The sequence below is a fragment of the Cavia porcellus genome, unplaced genomic scaffold, assembly GCF_034190915.1.
Source record: "Cavia porcellus strain 051 isolate PalLab524CR breed Dunkin Hartley unplaced genomic scaffold, mCavPor4.1 scaffold_22, whole genome shotgun sequence".
NCBI classification, from domain to species: domain Eukaryota; kingdom Metazoa; phylum Chordata; class Mammalia; order Rodentia; family Caviidae; genus Cavia; species Cavia porcellus.
Window position 1 is genome coordinate 40,400,524 of NW_026947505.1, and position 21,327 is coordinate 40,421,850.

At 33.2% G+C, this 21,327-nt stretch overlaps 1 protein-coding gene across 4 annotated transcripts in view; it reads left to right on the top strand.

Moving 5' to 3' along the window:
• The window catches only part of Prkn (parkin RBR E3 ubiquitin protein ligase), a 1,262,552-nt gene that overhangs the window by 369,308 nt on the left and 871,917 nt on the right, over nt 1-21,327 (top strand). Inside the window, exon 4 of one of the 4 annotated variants that reach the window (XM_063233337.1) lies at nt 4,904-4,992. The exons of the other annotated variants lie outside the window; for them this stretch is intronic. Coding sequence (XP_063089407.1) covers nt 4,951-4,992 — 42 coding nt within the window. The 5' untranslated portion in view covers nt 4,904-4,950. The remainder of the gene's footprint in view (nt 1-4,903; nt 4,993-21,327) is intronic. 4 annotated transcript variants of the gene reach the window in all.

Below are 21,327 nucleotides of genomic sequence, written 5' to 3' on the forward strand. Positions count from 1 at the left end.
TCTCTCTCTCCCTACCCTTCCCCATTGACGTCTTGCTAGTACCTCCTTTTGCTAAACCCAACAGCAATTCAGAGGACAAGGGGTTCCAAGTTACATGAATTAAGTGTGACTCTTTCAGAACACAGAACACAAAAAGAAGGAGAGGGGATAGAAATGCAAAACAACAGAAAGGAAAATGTAATGTTCCTAGCCATGTGTATACTCTTAAAATCAGATATTGTTTGTTTTATTTACTAACCTGACTGTGTTTTTGCAGAATTTGGGATTTGACATGTAGTGTCAGAAATATGGATTTTAGTTAGGACTGGAGGCAGCTGATACTAGCATGGAATAAATAAAACTACGTCTATTCATTTTCCGCAAATGACAAGGACTCACAGATCCTATATGGCTTGTGTTTATTCTTTAGCAAGGGTGGCTTATGCAAACATGGCCAACTACTTTGGAGGAGCTAAGAGGCTGAATTTTAAAAAAAAATCAGAATCTGGCTGTTAGCAGAACCAAACATTCCTTGTTGCAGTTGATAAGTAGGATTTAGCTATGGCGACAAAACTTACTTAAAATCATGAGGATTAATATAAACTGTGTCTTGTCTCATTTATTTCAGCAGTTAACTTGTAGCTTCTTTTGCTTCTTTGCTGAAATTATGATCGGATACGTCATATTAGAGGTCTGGAGATGCACTTCCTTAGGGTTAGGGTTAGATTTGGTCTGATTAAAAAGGATGCAAGAGAAAGGTGGGTTGGGTACTATAAAGTAGAATGGGAGAGGAAGGTTTCTGCCTAATTACATTTATACCTTCAGTAGATGAAGATGTTCTGAGAGTTTTACCTTTGATCTTTCTATATGAGAAAATTTTACATTTATTGTCTTGCTTTTGATATTTGTTGTAGCTCTCCACTTAGAAAACATACTAAAGCACATGTGCATGTTTAAGTTAAAAATGTTAAGTTAAATGGAACTGTCAGACATGATCTTGTGGTCTCAGTGTCCTTTTCTGGACAAGTACAGTTGAAGCTCAGGAGTATCCACTAGAGCCTGCTTAAATATTCTTATTTTTAAAAGCCAGGTCTCTTTGAAATATTGGTACTCTCAAATATGTCTTTTACTTTCTCCTTGTCATTCTCTCAGGTTCTTTCTCACTTCTGAGGACATTAGTCACTACACATTCACGTAACCAATCCTTTCTGGGTGTTCTCTTGCTGTCTCCATTCTAATGTGACCAAGGAAACTGATCAGGATGGTGTTGGATGAGGCACTGGATCTGCTTATGAGCTCCAAGTTCTAGACTCACATCCCACGCCTCTCAATCCTCATTTTGAGAAACTGTCTAGTTTCTTCTTTTCTTCTGCTTTTATCTTACCTTTTATTCTCTATTCTTCCCACCTCTATGAATTCATGGTAGATTCTGTACTGGACAGTTAGTGGTGCTGTTTTCATGTGTGTCTTCGTAGAGACCCCAGATCCAGTCACTTGACGCTTTGTTCTCCTGAACTTTTCTATAGGTCCTGACTTCTCTGAGACAATAAATTTATGCCTGAGGGCCTAGCCTTTCAGGTGGAGAGCTGCAGGGCATTTAAGGGATAAGGCAGAAAGAAAATACATTAGGTAATAATTCAAAAATATTCTCCTGTATCATTCTACTTTTTCTGTTGAGAAATTAAATGTCTTTGAAAGATGGATGCATTGACAAGTGACAAAATAAGTAGGAAGATAAAATGAGTTTTATATGAAAGTGGCTGCTCATTTATTACAAAATGAATCATCAGTTTGCTTAATATCTGCACATATTTTTCTTCAGTTTTTTCTTTCCTTACCACATCCCACTGGCAAACCTTTTCTTTTACCCTAATGGAAAAAATGTCATTGGAGATTGTTTTCCTATCATGGAGTAACCTCAGGGATATATAAAAGCCAAACTTTCTTGAAGTAAAAATGAAAAAGGAATTCTCTTAAGAGGCATTTTTCTCTTTTTATAAGCAATTCCTTTATTGAGTTAATTTTCAAAAACAGCTTTCTTGTTTGACTCAGTAAGTCTATCCCTTCCCTTTTTTCTAAATTAGATGTAATATATAATAATGTATAGGTCATATTTGTTTGCTGAAGCTATCCTGGTAAACTCTGTCTAGAAGGTTAGTGAAATAGCAGGCTGGGGACTGTCGCTGATGGAGGACAAGTCATCCGAGAGTGTAGTGATGGACCATAATTGCTGTGATGTCCGGCATTCCTCTTCATTTGTGCCATACACCCAGTCTAGTTTTATGAGTGTGGAAAAATACCATTAAGAGGTTTGTTTGTGGCAATTGCTTTGCAGACTGGTATTAGAGATCATTCTGATAAATGGATTAATAGTTGTAGGAACATAATTATAACCAATTATTTTGCCTTACCTTGCATTCAGAGGTCAGTGACTTTTTTGCTTAAAATAATTTATGATGACTATGCTCTATATTCTTTTTACCCTTAGATTCTTGGATGTTTTATGTGCTGCTATCTCTGCAAATGCTTGCCTATTTTGCTGTCTCTGTTAGACTTAGGGACTCATGTCTGACCCAGCTTTTTTTCTTTCAAATGCATAAAGATATTCTACTATCTCTGAACTTTGTAAAACATATTTAATACTTAATTCTATTCATTTTATTTCCAACCCAGGGTTTGAGAGTGAGTATAAAGTGGTGCAGAGTGATTTTATGTTCATTTTTTCAATTGCCCCATTGCTTTAGTGATTATCCTGCAAAGCTGTTAATCTTGACACCAAAGTAATAATAACTATACCAACCTTATTATACCTCTTTCTCTTATATCCATATCAGAAACTACACACTTTTTTGTTTGCTTCTCCTGAATTATTAGGACAGATTTGAAGAAATTCAAGAGAATATGTAAAGAAGAGTTTACATTAAAACTTTAAAATATAGTTTTTATTTTTTCTTAAGAATTTTTTTCCATTTGGAAATCAGGAGATCTGCTTTAGCTTGAAAAATTTTGAATTTAGTATTGTTATTAGTAACTCAACAGAAAAATGTATATAAGACATCAAATCTTTGTACGGAAAAAATAGTTATAAACTATTTCTTAATTTAATAAGCTAAGATATAAAGGTTTTATTTGAATAGTCAAATTTAAGAAAAAGTTTTATGTTAGGAATTTATATTAAAAATAGAAACATCTGGTATCTTTATTGAGTTTATATGTATTTCCTCAAAATGGTTAGCTCATTAGCAAGCCAGTCAACAGTGCTCTAACAATTTGTATTAAAGGAGGAAGGCAAGCAACTCTTTGACCTAATCCAAGAATGTTGTGACAGGAGGCAGTTTTTCAATTTTTCCATCTTGTTGGCCTAAATTCGCTGGCTGCAATCTTTATTTCACAGTATTCCTGATGCTGCTCATTTTTGTCATTCCCGAATTTGAACAGCCTGTATCATTAAAGGAACTACCTTTGTGACATGTAGAACTATTAAAAAGTTTATTTTAAGTACATCTAAGTTCTACTTTTAATGACTGCTTTGATTATAAGGCAAAGCAAGATTTTTATGTGTTAATTATATAATAGGTACTTTCATTCACTCTTAATTTATTCAGAAAAGGAAAGGATAAAATTTAAAAAACCAGCTTCAAATTCGGCTGTTTCTTTTTTGAGTAAGTTACACATATCTTTGTGTCTTTGGTCATCCGTAATGTTCATCTCAAGGAAATTTTGTGAAGGTCAGAAAATGTAAGTAAAATTGCTTGATCAGTTTAAAAGCCAGCTATTGATCCAGATGATTAAGATACACACACACACACACACACACACACACACACACACACACACAACACACACACATTCTTACTGTTATCTAAGACTGACTTTCCTAATGAATGCCTTATTATATCTTTTCTTAAAGAAGAATTGGATGTTGTCATGGCAACCATTCAATGGTACTTATTACAAGTCTCAATTTACTTTCAGGAAAACCTACTATTTTGTTTCTTGGAGCAGTAGATTGGAAGTCTGCAGTATTTGCTAAGGAGGTATGATAATACGAAATTGGATTTAAGAATGTTTTAAAAGAAGATCAAAATTGTTATATAAACATAAGCAATGTGAAGATAGCTAATACTCAAAAACGAAGATTGATAATAAATGACACAAATGAAACTGAAGAATAAGGGAAGTAACATAGATAAGTAAAAACAAGCAAACATTTAAATGAACATCAAAAAAGTTCTTGAAAGGCAGTGTACTCAACATTTATCTAATAATCTGATAAATTTGTTCCCTAAAATGGCATCTGTTAAATTTATAGTTTGTTTAAAACAAAAAATTTCCCTTTTAATCCACTGCATTTTGCTTCAATATTTGATGTCATGTTTAGACTTTAGCTGTACAGAATAATCTCTATAAAGCTTGATGATAACTAAAAAGCCTGATGATGTAATTTGCTTTGCCGGACAGATGCACTTAAGTTTTGGTTGTATATTCCAAACCATAAGATGTGTGTTCCTAGTTTATAGTTGAATTTTTCTGCATATTTATAGTTTGGTCATCAATCCTTAGCCATTGAGCTACCTTTGATCAACCATTTATTATAGTTTCCTTGCCTGTTTGTTTATATTCAAGTACAGCATTAGAAAGCATGCTTTGGGCTGAAAGTGGCAGATATCTTTTCTGTTCATAGTCTACTGGCAAAAATGAGTCATTGTGGCCAATTCAACATCCAAAGAAAACTAGAAAATACATTAACTCAGTTACCTGGTACCCAGAAAACAAATGAAACAGCTTTTGATAAAGTGCTAATCATGTGCCAAAATATTTATTAGACAGCATAGTTATTGGGGATCAAAATAGTGGATAAAATCTTTAGTAAATGTGGTACTTCGAACAATTTTTAGCATTACTGTTTTTCTTTACTTAACAGGCATGTGTTAAGTTCTGATTTCAGTGAAAACTAAGAATATCTTCTATATGAAGTTATCTAGAATTATAACAGATGTTTACCAACCAAAGGTATGAGTGACAGCCAATCTGGTATTAATGAATGTTTAGATGGGTTCCATGTTTCATACCATTTTTGCAATGCACATCCATATGAATATGTTTTTTAGCTCTTATATGAAATTTCTAAGATATTCTGCCAAGTATCTTTTAACAGTTTACTTCCCGTTAGCTGTTTATCATAATGTAGTTTTCTGTGTATACTTTGTATGTGAATTTTAATGGATGTATTTCTCCCTCATTTTCCCATTTTTATTGATTGGGGAGGATATTAATTGACTTTCTTATTACATTGTCTCCTGTGTACAAGTTCATATAGGTATTAAATTCAAGATGTGACCAACATTTTGTCATTAATTATTTAAGAAGCTCTTCAGTTGCAGTTCTTTCTTTGCCTCCCTGATGAAGAAAAACATTCATTAATTTTGCCTTTTACATTGGTAATTTGTGCTTTTTTTTTTTAACCAGGAGTCAAACTCAGGACCTCGTGCTTGCCAAGGCAGGCTCTGTGTTGCTGAGCTATAATATGCCTGGCCCTTAATGCAATTTGTTAAGCTAAGCACTAATTTGGTTTTAGGAATCTGCCAAGTCATTGGTTTTGGTCAGTATATTTGTTTTTGTTTCTTCTCAAAGTTATCATAAACTGCTAAACTTTAATCCGCTTGCAACATTCTATGACTATGATACTTAATTTACTATAATGGTAATCTGTATATGTACAATAGCTTTCTGATTTACGAAAGCAAAGATTTTTTTATAAGCAAAATTTTGGATTTTGCTTTAATTCTCTGATCTCTTTCTTCTCTCTCTCTCTCTCTCTCTCTCTCTCTCTGGTCCCTTTATCTCTCTCTCTATCCTTCTGTCTCACCATCTCTGTCTCTCTGATTTTTTTTCTCTGTATATGTGTGTTTTTTTTACTGTGGATTGAACTCAAGTCCTCATGTATGCTAGGCAAATATTCTCTGTTGAGGTATTATCACTGGGTTTTAAAAAGTCTTATTTTGAAACAAGATCTGGTTAAATTGTCCAGACTGGCCCCAAATTAGGATTCTCCAGCCTCAGCCTATTCAGTGTCTCGGATAACAATAATATACCATAATATATAATTTAGGTTAGCTTTTAAGTGAAATGTAGAAATAGGTTAGACAGCTTCATTCATAGGAGGTAGAATGTTGCATATAGAAAGTTTTTTCTGCTAAAACTATTTATTTTAAAACTATACTTATTTTCAACTGTTCCTTTCATGTGTTAACTGAAGTAAATATTTCCCACATCTTTATGATGAAAGAGTCTAACTTACAAAGTTGAAATAAAAATATGTAGCAGATAGTTTTATGACCTTTACTCAGATTCTTAAATAACAAACATTTCCTTTCTCCTCTTCCTCCTTTCTACAATGTTCTCTACTTTCTTTTCTTAGCTCCTTTTCTGAATGTGTTAACTGTGATGCAGGCAGCTGGAAATTTCAGTCTTAAGTACTTTAATCTGTATATGCATAAGAATGTGCTATATAGTCACAACACCAACTAAAACTGAATAAATTTAACATCATTGCAGTGATAACTCTTATGCAGTCCATATTCCAATGCCTTTCAATTAATTGTCCCCACATTATTATTATAATTATAATTATTATCATCATCATCATCATCATCATCATCATCATTTTGGTACCAGAAATTGAACTCAGGATCTTGCACTTGCCAGGCAGACACTTGTGCCACTGAGCTATATCCTTGGCCTAAATTATTTTTTGTAGATTTTTTGGCTTTAGTTTTTAGAGCGGTTTTGGTGTCATAGTAAAAGAAAGCTATAGAAACTTCCCACCTTTTCTGTATCCGTCCATAAGAACAGCCTGCCCCATTATCAGTACTCCTCACTCTAGTGTAGTAGTATATTTTTAGTAACTGATAAAACTAACGATATATTATAACCACATAATGTCTATATATTAAAGGTCATTTTTGGTGTTTTATTTTATTGGTTTGGACATATATACAGTGATATTTAACTATCATTATAGTGTCATATAGAGAATTTTCATTGCCCTATTAATTCTTTGTTGTCTACCTATTTATTTCTTCTCTGACCCTAATTCCTGAAAATCACTGATAGTATTACCGTCTTCACAATTCTGCCTTTTCTAGAATGTCCTATAGCTGAAATCATAAAGTATATTGTCTCTTCAATTGGTTTTTCCACTTAGTAATGTATATTTAAGTTTCTTCCCTATCGTTTCTTGGCTTTGTAACTATTTTTTATGGAGCTAAATAATATTCTATTGTCTGGATGTCATATAGCTTGTTATGTTTCCATTTACTACCGAAGAAAATCTTGGTTGTGTGTAATTTTAGCATATATGGCTGTAATTATTGTAAGCAACCATATCCATGATTTTCTCCAGACATGAGTTTCCAAATTTATTGAGTAAAAATCAAGGAGCATAGTTCCTATATTGTATAGTAACAATTAAGTTTATGAAACTACTGCTAAACTATCTTCCATGTGACTGTAACATTCTGCATTCCTACTGGCAGTGAGAGTTTCCAGTATTCCATATCCTTAGTTGCATTTGGTGTTGTCAGTGATCTAGATTTGGGTCATTTTGCTGGTGTGAAGTGGTATCTCATTTCGTTTAATTTTTTATGAAATATTATGTGGAGCACCTTTCATATGCCATCTGTGTATCTTCTGGTGAGACTTCTGTTAAGATCTTTGTCCTTTTTTTTAAATTAATTTTCTTGTTTCCTTACTATTGAATTTTTAAGATTCTTTATTTTGGGTGTTACAGGTTTATTTAAAATTCCTTTTTTGAGAAAACAACTAGACTAAAATAGACAGAGTTAGAGTAAAAACTTCTTTTATAGATTTATGTTTTGCAAGTTTGACCTGATAAACTGATAAGCATTGTACATAATTATAAAACAGGAATGAATATTTTAAAATGTAATTGCTATGAAGAAATGAATAAGATGAATCTCTAATTGAAAGCATAGCCACACTTACAGTGTTTAAAATATGGTTTAATGTAAGACCAAAACAAAACAAACCAGACAACAATAAGAAAAACTTCTCTAAAGTAAATTTTTTTTGCATTCTTTTGAAATTGGTTTGTAAATAGTGAAGGTCAAAGTGATAAGTAATTATATCACGTTAAAAATATTTAATCCTTAATATTCTAAACAAGATAAAAGAAAATTATAGTAAAAGATAAAATAGGTTTTGTAAAGTGTTTCTACTGAATATAAATTAGAAATACAGTGATTACTCTGTTGTCACACACAATTTATTCCACATTCATTTTTGAATGCTAAAAATTTGAGAATTGAACATATTTCTCTTATAAGAAATACTGAAAAATGAAGTAATTTGTTTTAAAGACCAAAGATTATAAATTCACTTTTCTAGGATTTTAATAAATTTTGCACTGATTTCTTTCTTTAACTCTATTTTTGTGTTTTTCACAGTTTTACTCTTCCCTTTACTGCTATTACTAACTTTCTTTAGAGCCATGGTTATGATATTTTATGCTACTTAAGCACAAAAAAGAAAAGAAAATAGCACAATGGTACATGTTTTAACACACTAACAGAAGTATTATATTTTCTTTGGGTTGAGAGCAGTGCTTAGACTAAAGCATCACTTTTTTGTGTCTATAGCAAGACACCACAAATAACACACAACCCAGACAAGTTTTTTTTTCAATTCTGATCTTCAGTTGACTATCAAACACAATTATAAACACCCAAAAATGTTTTTTAAACTTGTTCGAGTAGTGCAAAGTTCAAGCTTGGAGTTTTCTGACTACCAAGGTATCACTGAGTTTCTGATAGACTGAAATCATTATATATTTAATCTTTAAAATGATGAAACAAAACTGCAGTTAAGAAGAAACTATGGAAAGACTCAGCTAATGAGTTACATCAAATTAAAAAGCTTTCATACAGCAAAAGAATCAATTAGAAAAGTAAAGAGACAACCTACAGAATGGGGAAAAAATTTTTTTGTAAGCTATTCCTCAGACAAAAGACTAATGTACAAAGAAGAAGAATAATTAGACCACAAAAAATAAAAGTCCTTGTCAAGAAGTGCATTAGTGAAAGAACAGACATGTTACAGAGCAAGAAGTAAAAATGACCAACAAATATACGAAGAAATACTCAACATCTCTGGCCATTAGAGAAATGCAAATTAAAACATCACTATGATTCTGTCTTACTCAAAAAAGAATGGCAACCATCAAGAAATAAAAAATTAACAAATGCTACCAAGGCTCTGCTGAAAAATAAAGTCTCCTACATTGTTGGTGGGAATGTAAACTGGTACACTATGGTGAAGACCCCAAATTAGAAATTCTGTATGACCCCGCTAAATCCCTTCTAGATGTTTCCCCCAAAGAGCTCACAACATCACATGGCAGTGATACATATATACTAACATTTATTGCACAACAATTAACACTAGGGAAAAGCTCAAAACATCCAGTATACTCTTCAGCATACCTTTGATAAAAATTTGTGGAATCTGCATAGATTGTAAAATTACTGGCCTATAAGGTGGGACAAATTTTAGACATTTTGTAGATAAATACAGTGTTATATGAATTGAAATACACACATAAGCTTAAATACCATATAGTATTTTCATTTAAGGAAGGCAAAGTGCAAAGAGAATATTAAAGAATGGATAGAAGGAGACAAAGGAAGGGGTCCAAGAGACCAAGAGCAATTAATGAAGGTGAGTGGAACGGGAATAAGTAGAATAAGGATATGCCCTCTACAGTAGCCTAATAAACTCAATGAATGTATTCATTTTATGGTATAAACATGAGCTAAGATTAAAACTAACAAAAATAATAAAAATGCAGAAAGGGAAATTAGAGACAGAGGGAGGAAAGTGAAAGTGATTAAAAAAGAAACAAGTGTATTATGTGCATATATCCCAAGAAAATTGTCAATTGTATGTACTGCAAATATGTACTGATAAAAATTTGATAAAATTATAAAGGAAGACAGCATATCCTAGCTCTGGTCCCTGAAAAAACTAAAAAATATTGACAAATCCAATAATAATAATAATCTACCATTCAACATTTGTATTTAAATACCATTTTTATTTTGGCAATATGGATGATTACATTTCTTGGATAAGATTTAGAAATGTTGCTCAGACTGAAATATTGTATCATTCAAGATAACAATGAAGTTATTAAAGTCTACTGTACCTCTGCTGTGACTCTGGAGCCCATTTGAAGAAGTTCCAATTAGCTAGCGATGAGTACCAAAACAAATAATAATGGCAATGGACTGAAATCATTAATATGTTCATGAATAATTTCTTAATGATACTCATTAAGAACTCATATTCTTTCATTCTTATAATCAGTTCAATTTAAAATTCCCTAAACAAAGTGTAGAGTGTTCAGTATCTCTCTCTACCAAAATTTATGACTGGGTAGTAAAATTGTAGTTGAGGAAATATTTATAGAAATATTTAATCTAATTGTTGGAGAAAAAATGATATTTTACAATCTTAGTGAATTTGAGAATCTTGTTGCAGGATCCACAGCTTTGAACACCACAAAATAAATAAGATACTCAGATTCAACCAGATTCGGCCACATCCATATCAGATTTCTTGCTTGTGATCTGAGCAGCATCCATAAAGTCATCCTACCATAACAAAACCAGTCCAAGTGTCCAGATCTACCTGCAAATTTTTAAGAACTAAGAACACTGGAGAAACTTGTCTTAAAATACCAACCAGATGCAATCAGTAAAATTTAAATAATCACAGATTCTATAAGAGGATTCATCCAATTTTATTGAAAGATTAATTATAGAGACAAAATGAGAAGGGAATTATCAAGAGCAATACAAGTCAAAATATTCTGGAATTTTGTTATTACTACAATTTTGTAGCTATTAAAAACTGCTGACTTTTATATTTTTAAAGAAAGACTTTCCTGGTATCCAAATCATATCATAATAAACAACACTTTAAAAAGAGCTAAGACATATTTTAGCCAATCACAAAATACAGACCCTATGTGGATCTTGATTAAAATGAATTTGAAAACAATTACATTTATGAACAGAGTGACATTTGATGACATTAAAGACTAATGTGAGATATTTTAGCATTATGATATTCTATTCGTTTCTAAAAAGATCTTTATATCCTACAGATAATTGCTTATCCCATATTTTGAGTAAGTAATCTGAGATTTACTTTAAGTAATATAGAAAGTGGAAGTGGATCATGATACAGATAAAATGGTTGAGCCCATGTTGATAATTGTTGAAAGGTGCATGTTCTTTAGTGTCAGTCTGATGCTTGTGAATAAGTTTGGAATATTTTTCCTAATAAAAAGTATGTTTTTCAAATTCATAAATACACATTTATGTTTCAAACTCAACACCAAGTAGTTGTTTCTCACTTTCCCTGTTCCTTCTGCCACTGTGAGAAACTTGGTTTCCAAAAATATCAGTATGTTTGATAATTTTATCTGTCTTAACATACATACAATTAATTTCAGAATTCCTACACTTGTACTATTGGGAATAGCATGCTAAATTATGTACAGATTTTCTTTTCAGTTATTTTATTTTTACAAAATGATATACAGAATATTATGTTTAAAAGTTAGTTGATTTATTTTTTATCCATAATTATTAATGTGATATGTTTTAATCATTTATTTTTTTACAATACTTGATTGTAAAGTTTGATTTTGTGTTTAACTTCCATTTTTCATTACAAAATATATTTTTATGGCTAAAAAATCAAACTGTACATAAAAATATATTTAGGAAAACGTGGATCTTATTCTGATCCCTTCACTCAGTCTCTTTACCCTATGTTAGATAAGCATTCTCACTGGTTTCGATCTTATCTTTTTTTGTTTCCTTTTACAAAAACAAATAACTACCCAACTATATTCATAATTGCCTTTGCTCTAAAAAAATATCATTAAAGGTACATATTTTTTTTCTTTTCTTTTAGGAAAATTATCACATCATATAAATTGATAAACTTCTTTGTCATTCTCTTTGCTCACAGATTTTATATATCATCTGTGGATGGATGTTGGTTTGTTTCTTACTTTCCTGTACTATAAAGAACCCTTACAATCTCAAATGTGGAAAGAAACATGAATGGGGGAATGAGAAGGGAGGAGAAGAAAAAAGGTGTAAAATTGAAAAAAACTATAGAAATAGAGCTTTTTTTAAGTGGAAAGGGGACAATGAGTTTGAAGATTAGGGAGACCTGGGAGAGCTAGAGGATGAAAAACAGAAAAAGAATATAGATACAATCTTTTAGTAGATTCCAGATATTGTGTATTGTTGCATTGAGTCTCTGTTACTATTCCAGCGTCAAAGGTGTTTAATATAGAGGCTTTGTTTTGTGTTTACTTCATGGCAAGTACCTTTCCTTGCTATGTTTTTCTACATAATCCTGTGTGTTTATTTTCCTATACAAACTTAAGAATCAACTTAGCTAGGTAAAGGAAAAAACTATTTATTTTTTGAGGGGACTGACAGCTATCATACATTGTTTTAATGGCCACTTTTGCTTTTTTAATACCCAAAGAGTAGTACAGTTGTCATCACATAATAAATGCTCAAAAATGCCTGAAGGAATGAATATAATATTTCAAACTTGCATGGTAGTTATAAAATTATAATTATTATACTTCAATCACATAATCGTGTATCGTTAAAATAGTTAAAAACAAAATTGTTAAAAGACAGATTTGACATAATGTGCTCCAATTAGAAAGCAAGCATGGACAACTGGTGTCAGAGTGTATAGACATGCACACAGATCATTAGTAGATACAGATATATCATGCATACAGTGTAGGTAGTAGGATCCAGTACTTTGTCTTTGTTATGTGAATGTTTATTCATCTAATTTTTTTTCAACCTTATTTGGAGTAGATTGTTATCCTATATTTTAATAGTTTTCCTCCCGAAACCTGAATATTTTATAAGTAGTTCCAGCAGGTTCTCCGACCTATTTCCATACCTCTAGCCATGAGATTTTGCAATAAAATCTGTGTGTTAGAAAAATAAACTATGTTTAATGAATCCTTATTTTCTTTTGAATTCTTTCATCTTGAAAGTGAAACTAAATAAGAATTCTTCTGTGTGTGCTGGTGTCTTTTATTCATTTTTCTTTTTGGGTGGTGTAGCACAGAAGAGTTGTGTTAGACTACAAAACAAGGGAGCAGAGCATTTCATCAATTCTTCACCTACTTGAAAACTCATCACTGGATTTGCTTTTTGCTGATCTAAACATGTTGTACTTTTACAGAACCACTCAACCCAGGCAAAGCTTATAAATGTCACATGCTTTCGGGCATAAAGAATTATTACTATTTGTATGTTAATTCAGAGATCTGCCCTATAAAGATATAATTGATGCTACCTTGGATATTGGTAGTGTGTAAATGTCTGACACAAACAGCTGCCAATTTTTTTCTCTTTCTATACTTGTTCAACATGTTTTCTTTTTAAAAAAATTTAGTATTTCTGTATAGTTGTCATGATATATTTTAAAAGTTTACATGACGGAATGAAACTTTTCCCTTTACGCTGTGAATAAGCTTGTCCTTCACTTCCTTTGTTCCTAATTACATTTACTGTGTCATCTGGCAGTTTTCAAATATTTTTCTGAGAAAAGAGAAAACTTGACTCTCTCATATATCTCAAGGAACCCAAAATCAAACAGGGTCATGGCTTACCATGTGCTGCAGGGGTCCATATGCTATAGGACTTTCTCTAGCAGGATGAAAGTGTAAGTTTTGAGAATCTGAACCTTTGTGTCCGGAGTGGAGAATTTCATCTGGCTAAGAAAAATAGATCCTGAGAAGTCAATGGTTGAATGCTATGCCTGCTCTTGCCCTCACCCCAGGTGCTCAATTTAATTGCACATTAGCTTATTCAAAACACAGATTAGCAGGACTTTATAAATCTAGGATGGGTCAATCTTGTTCTTATTGATACTTTGGACTATGTTTAGTCAAATTTTAATGTTCTGTTAAACTCTTAACAAAACACTTTACTCAAGGTTGGTGACATTGTTAGGTGTGTGTCTTGGTCTTTTTGTGTTGCTATAATAAATTATCTGAGATTGAGTAATTTAAAAAGAACAGAAATTTATTTCTCATAGTTATGCTGGCTACAAAGTCTAAAATCAAACAGCAAGGTCCAGGTTGACTGAAGGCTATCTTCTAATAGTAGGATAATGGCTTGCTGCTACATCTTCTAGGTTGGACCAACACTGTGTCCTTATCTGAAAAAAGGTACAGGAGGAGTAAACTCTGTTCCTTTAGGTCTATTAGTCATGATTGAGACTATTAGTCATGATTGAGAACTTTACTGGAATAAGAGACAACTAGATAATTAGGAAAATGTATCTTTCGATGTGCCTTTGGGGATCTGTAGAGATAACTGGCATGTAGGTTTGCAAAGTGAAGGGAAGCTCTTCTCTAACTGTGAGTAGCATTACCAATAGGCTGACAGTGTGGATGAAATAAAATTGAAAGTTGGCCTGCATTTGAAAAGCTCAGTTCTTCTCAAGTGGGTGCTTCATTTGCTAATGCAATCACCTATAAATGTGAAACTCCAGTTTGTTCAGTCTGTCAGTGCAGACTTACACCAGTGACGTTCTAGAGAACTACTGGGTTAGTACATCTTAGTTAATGCAGTAATCTATTTTTTGTGAATAACATACATGTTTCAATCACCTCTAAAAGGCCTCACCTTTTAATGCTGTTGTATTTGGGATTAAACTTCAACATGAGTCTAGAAGAGGAAACAAACTTCATCAGAAAGATTAAGTGTGTTGATATTTTTGAGAAAGATTTGTGAACCATCAGCTCAAGATGTAATAGAAATATCTGGTACATTTTTAAATTCTAAGAAAAATGTATTGCAGCAAAAGACATTTCCATTAGTTCTCCCTCAAAATACTCCCATTTGCTTTGAGCACACTTGTCCTATGATTCTTGCTACTTTCTTTGGCAGTTCTGAAAGTCTTGTGTCAATGTCTTTATAAGATGTGATAAAAAATCTATTGAATACTGCTACTGAGCACAATCTATGGAAAGGCAGACTTGTAAAACACTAATGTGCATTTTCAGCAACCAAATTTACCTTGCACAATGCAACTTCTGGTTCTTCCCCAAAGTAAAAATTACCAGGAAAGGTAAATGTTTTGTGTACATTCAGGACCTCCAGGGAGCCATGACAGTACAGCTAAAGACATGAAAGGTGACACCATATCTGCTTCAGAATGTGACAAGAATTATGGACTAAAGTTCAAATCAAGGGACAGTATTTTGAGAGGATGAATTGCAATGTGTCTTTAAATTTTTAAAAAATTCACACATTTATCATATATTTCAATCATGCTTTGTATTGTTCCTCACAAATATTAGTTACTGTTTTGTGTGAGACAAATTAGTAGTTATGTTTTGATCTTTCATAATGATGTACCTTTTTGAACTCTAGTTACTTCATTTATAAAATGAGACTACCTATACTCCCTATCTCACTGTGATGTTGTATAGTGAAAATAATAAGAGCAGTATCTGGAATATAATAATTTTAAGAATTTAAGGTACTTTAATTTTTAAAATTAAGTTCTTCAACAACCATTTATTGAATACCTACTTTGTGCCCTGGGCACCTGTAAGTAGGGTGACCACAGATTTACTATCAAATGTGGAGAACTATAATAACTGAAGATAGGATCTGTTAACGATCACACCAGTGTAACAGTTGTAATCTCTGCAGTCCCAGAGAAAGCAGTGTGCATGTCACTAACAAGAATGAGCTGGAAATAGGAGGATGTGTATAGTAAGTGCTGCTAGCAATTATCTCTACTCCCATCCCTCAGGGAGCTTAGCATTTCTCTGAATAAATGCTGGAAAAATATGGAAATGATATTGACTTTATAAAGTGAAAAATGAATAACCTTCTTGGGGAGACCTGATATATATATATATATATATATATATATATATATATATGTCTGAAAGCACCTTACCTTGCAGTCTTAATTAATTTCATTTTTTTCCCATCTGCTCGGGCTTTAATCCTTCATTTTACATAACCTATTTCCTTTGCTCATAGTACATTTTCCCTCTTTTCTTAGCCTCCTCAGGCTGACATAATGAGGCAACACAAACATTATTGCTTAAAACTACATCAAATTATTGTCTACATGTGTAGGGGGAGAGAATTTTTAATTCAAGGTGTCAAGAGTTTTTACCACCTCTGAAACTTCCAGGCAGGAATCCCTTCTGCATCCCATCATCCCCTAGCTCTGGAAATCCTATATTTCCTGAACTTGCTGCAGCAGTGCTGACTTTGTCTCCATACACCTTCCTCCCTTTTCCTCTGCCCCTATATACTTCCCTCCTTTTTCCTCTGAATCCTCTGTCTTTTTTATAAAGACATCAGTTTTTGGATTTAGGATGGATTAACCTAAATCCAGGAGGATTCATCTCCTAATCTTTAGTTATATCTTTAGGAACTCTATTACCATAAACATTCAAGTTCTGAAATTCTTGATGGATATTGATTTGTCAAAGACATCTTTCAGCCAACTGCACTTTCTGTAGTTGAAAAGAAATTAACATGACTAGATCTTAGAGATTTCTTTTTATCTTGTTCATAATGGCAGTCCAGGCTTGCTGGCCATGCCTGTGATGGGCTTGTCTGTCAGAAACTCCTTTATTTACTGATTCCTATGTAGACTCTACTCACTCCCTACCAAAGTAGGAGGTGACCCATATTACATTTTATGTATCATTGTCATCACTGTTTTATCCATGGCTTCTCTTTTTATTATTCCACATACCTACCATCATCTGCAATCTGAAAATATATGGAAAGTTTTATTTTGAAAAGAGTAATAAAATCCTGTGCCATCCTGCTCCTTTCTTCTTAGATCATAAATCAGCCCGTTGTCCACCATATCCAAGCATAATATACCTTCCATCCTATTAGTCACTTAGGATCCATCTCTGTTAAATACGTGGTTGATTCTGTCTACAGTTTCAGGCATCTGTTGGCAAGCTTTGAGCATATTTTCTGTGCCTTGGGTTGGGGTTATTGTATCTCTAAATGCCTAGCCTTATGTGTAATATAGGAGTTTTAGTAGCTTCTATCTAAAAGGGACACAGAAGGTTGGTCTCACACTTGGGGACCCTTTTTCTGCCCTCCAAGGAGTTCTGTAAATTTATTCTTATGATTAGAAACAAAAATGTATACCAAAATGTTGATGTGGTTGGGTTTTAGGAAAGTGATTGGATCATCGGTGTATTACAATCATCAATGAATTAAACTATTGGTGAGTTCATAGTTAAATGTGCTGAAAGGAGGTGGCACTTGGTTGGAAGAACAACAAACAAGATTGTCTTGAAAGCACATTTTTTAATATCTAGCCTCTCCGTATCTCTCAGACTCTTTCTTTCTTTCTTTCTTTCTTTCTTTCTTTCTTTCTTTCTTTCTTTCTTTCTTTCTTTCCATTTTTTTTCTAGGACTGGAGATTAAACCCAAGCCTTTCACAGTTGAGCTATATACCTAGCCATCCCCTTTTTTATTATTGTGAGACAGGCGCTTGCTAAGTTAGTTGTTCATGCTAGGCTTAGAACTTGTAGTCCTTCTGTGTCGGACTCCCAGATGTGAGCCACATGTCTGACTTGGCTGCTTACTTTTGTTTCTGCTTTCTGGCTGCTGTGAGGTTAGCTGTTTTTCTCTGCCGCACCTGCTGCCATCCTATTTCTGCCTTGGAACCATCCAACCATGGACTGAACCTTCTGAAAACATGAGTCAAAATAAACTTCTCTTTTTATGTGTATGTCAGGTATTTTGTCCTATCAACATAACGCAAAGACATCAAATAAGCCTCTGTTGAGCTTCTCTGTTAAGTATATGTAGCTTGGATATGATCAACAAAGTGATGACTCACAGTTAAGGCAGAATGGAGCAGGATGGCACAAAATTTAATTTTCATCATGCTACTAAGAATGCCCTGAGCACATTTAAATTATAACAATGGAAAATATTGCCAATAATTGGAAAGGAAGTTTGTCATGAATTAATACTGGTAAACAAACTTACAATAATGTTTTCTTTAGTAGTAATAATTATCAGTAATTTTGGAATAATGTTTCAAAGTTGAGAGTTCCTAGTCATCACCCCCATGCATACTACCAATGTATTTTGTTTCTCTGACATGACCTTGTGCTGACCTGACCTGACCTATTTTATTTCTCTGACTTTTGGCCTTGTGCTCTGCATAAACTTGAGTTTGGAAGCCACGGGTTCCAGGGATGTTTTTGGGTAGTCTGTGCTCTTCACATTATTTCTCCTGAATAAAAATATTAATCTTTACTGTGAAGTTTCAGAGTCTAAGAATTTTTCCTGAACCCTACAGATGTCCAGTGTCTTTTTACTAGTTGGCGTCTGGAGGGCAGCTCAAGCAGGCACCTTGAATACTGGTATTAATGAGGAGAGTTGTTTCTTATTTATTGGGACAGAAAGAATTCTTTCACATGCATATGCACAGGAATAACATCTCCAGATCATGAAAGAGGAGCTGACATAAGTAACAATGTGGTGTATTTATAGCTGAAATTTAAACCTAAGGCTAGAAGCTTAAGGAATTTACAGCAAAGAAGTGAAACTGTTTATCTCTGTGACAGTTGTTTAAAAAAATAAATATGAATGCCTGTCTAGGCCTGTTTCTTCCTTATTGTTGTAAAGCCCGACTAGTACTTCCTTTCCTCTTACACATCCTGGCATCGTGTAGGGCAGTGGTGGTGAACCTATGGCATGCTTGCCACAGCTAGCTATCAGAAATATTTGCCATCACTGGTTTAGGGACTCACAGCCCAGAACTCCGTTAGAGGGCAAAGAAAATCCACAATTTAGCTGAATGGTTTCTAGGTGATCTAACAAATATGTCCCCTGCAAATTTACTCATGTGAAACCTAAGCCCAAATTAAAGTTTTTGGAGGTAGGGCCAAGCGGGATATTTTGATATGATAAGTTCATGAAAACTCGACCTTTAAAAATAGGGTACTTTTGAATAAAAGGGTTTGAGTCTTAGTTCCATTACTTTTTGTCATTCATTTTTCCTTCCACCTTTGGCCATCGAATGACACAGAAAGAAGGTCTTCAGAAAATGTGGGCCCCTTGATATGGAGCAGAGAGACTGGGGAAGAGATAGATCATCCAAAGATCATTGCATTCAACTGTATTAAGATTAAGAAACATCAGATAGAAACATGGACATAAAAGGATGACAGAATGGTGTAGGCCAACCAACAATGAATAGGAGAAGAGGAATTGATTTGCTTTCTATCACTGTGATAAGATGCCTGAGAAATCAATTTAAAAGCAGGACTAATTCATTTTAACTCATTTTTGCAGAGGTCTTAGTCCACAGTCACTTACTTTGGCCCTGTAGCAGCGTACTATAAAACACTGTTTATGTCATGGCAGCCAAGCAGTTCCCTTCATGGACATGTACCTGTGACCTAACTTCCTCCCATTAGTCTCCACTTTCTAAGAGTTTCATTGCTTCTTAATAGTGCCACAGGCTAATGACTGAGCCTTTAACTCATAGAACTTGGGGGAATACATGATATCCAAAGTATAACAGAATGCAAAGATGTTTTTAACTTTTCTTTAGCATTTCTTTAGTGGTGTTGTTTTAAAATTGGTCCTATTGCTGCAAAATATTTTTCTTGGGATGTTTAGTGAAATCTTTTTTGACAATAATAATGATTCTTCTCGAGTTCAATGAAGTGGAACATAATAAGAGAGACATGATGTATAAAATGAGGAATTTGGTTAAAAATCTGCAGGCTTCCTATTGTTCCCCCTTAGGGCTATGTCATTTTGAAGTAAAATGTCTTTAGGATGAAGACAGCATGTAAATTATTATCTTTGAAGTTTCATCTTTTACTTTATATAATCACATGAGAAAGTTATGTTTATTAACCATCACCCCAATAATTTTCTAAAGCATATGCTATGACTTGCAAATAATTTTGTTGAAATAACCCTATATATATATTCACATGTATGTGCATATATATATATATATATTCACATGTATGTGCATATATATATATATATATAATAAGTACATGTAGATGTATTTGTTTATAGTTGCTTTAAGTGATGAAATATATATTAAATGATACTGGGGTATTTTTTGCAAAGCTTACAATTTAAAACATAATTTTGGCATGGTTTTAATGGGCATAGTTTTGATTACCCTGTATCCTTTTTATTTAAGAAAGGGGAAGCATGGATAAATGGAATCCTAAACTTCACTTGCTCAAACAGCGATAACCTCTTCTCCTCACATATAAATCATTTACTGCTGTGACTAACATGCAGCAAAATCAATGTGTCATCTCCTCCTCCACCCCTGTTGTGCTCCCTCTGGCTTATGTCCTAATGAGCATTGAGAAGGTCCTAGGCCGGAGGTGGGAGGGACGTGGGGTGACAAGGCTCAGACCCATGGAGTGACTAATTAGTGTGGGGCTATTGGACCTTTCCCTGTAATTGTATTATCCAGCCTTTGGCAACAAGAAAGGAGAGTTTTCAGTGTTTCTGTGTAGCATATCTTTGATTATAATGAAAACCAGTAATGAGAAATAGAAAATAATTCAAAGCATAAATCACAAAGTATCCATTTTTTTGTCTTTCTTTTTTAATGAAGGATAAGGTTGAAAGGCTACTTTCTATTCTCATCCAATTAATATAAATTGGCATTTAGTGTTCATTGAAAACTATAGAGGGGAATTGGAGTTCAAAACCAAAAGTCAGTTTGAAAAATATCTTTGTGGTTTTTCTGAATTGCTCTGAACATCTCCAAGCTCATGTTGTCTTTGCATATGTTACCACATTATTAGCAGCAACCACACAAAACAGTTCTTAACCAATACTTTAAGACCTATGTTTAAATGACTTTTTGAGTAACTACTATTTTGTTTTTGATATAAAAACATACATTATTAAAAGCTCTGATGAGCTTAAAAAATATCTCTTAGAAATTATTTTCAGAAGAAACAATAAGGAATAAGCATGCTGAACATTTTCAGCGGAAAAAACGTGAACTTACCAGTAAGCTGTTGTTGTGTTCCTTTCAAACTCCCTAAGAAATTACTTCTTAATGTCAAAATAATTTTCAAAATTGAATTTTGTTAGCATCATTGAAAAGTTAAGAAATCTTTTTATCTGATGATGCTAGGCTGATCCAATTGCTTTTCTGGAAAAAAAAAACTGTGTGCCATTATAATTTCAAATAAAT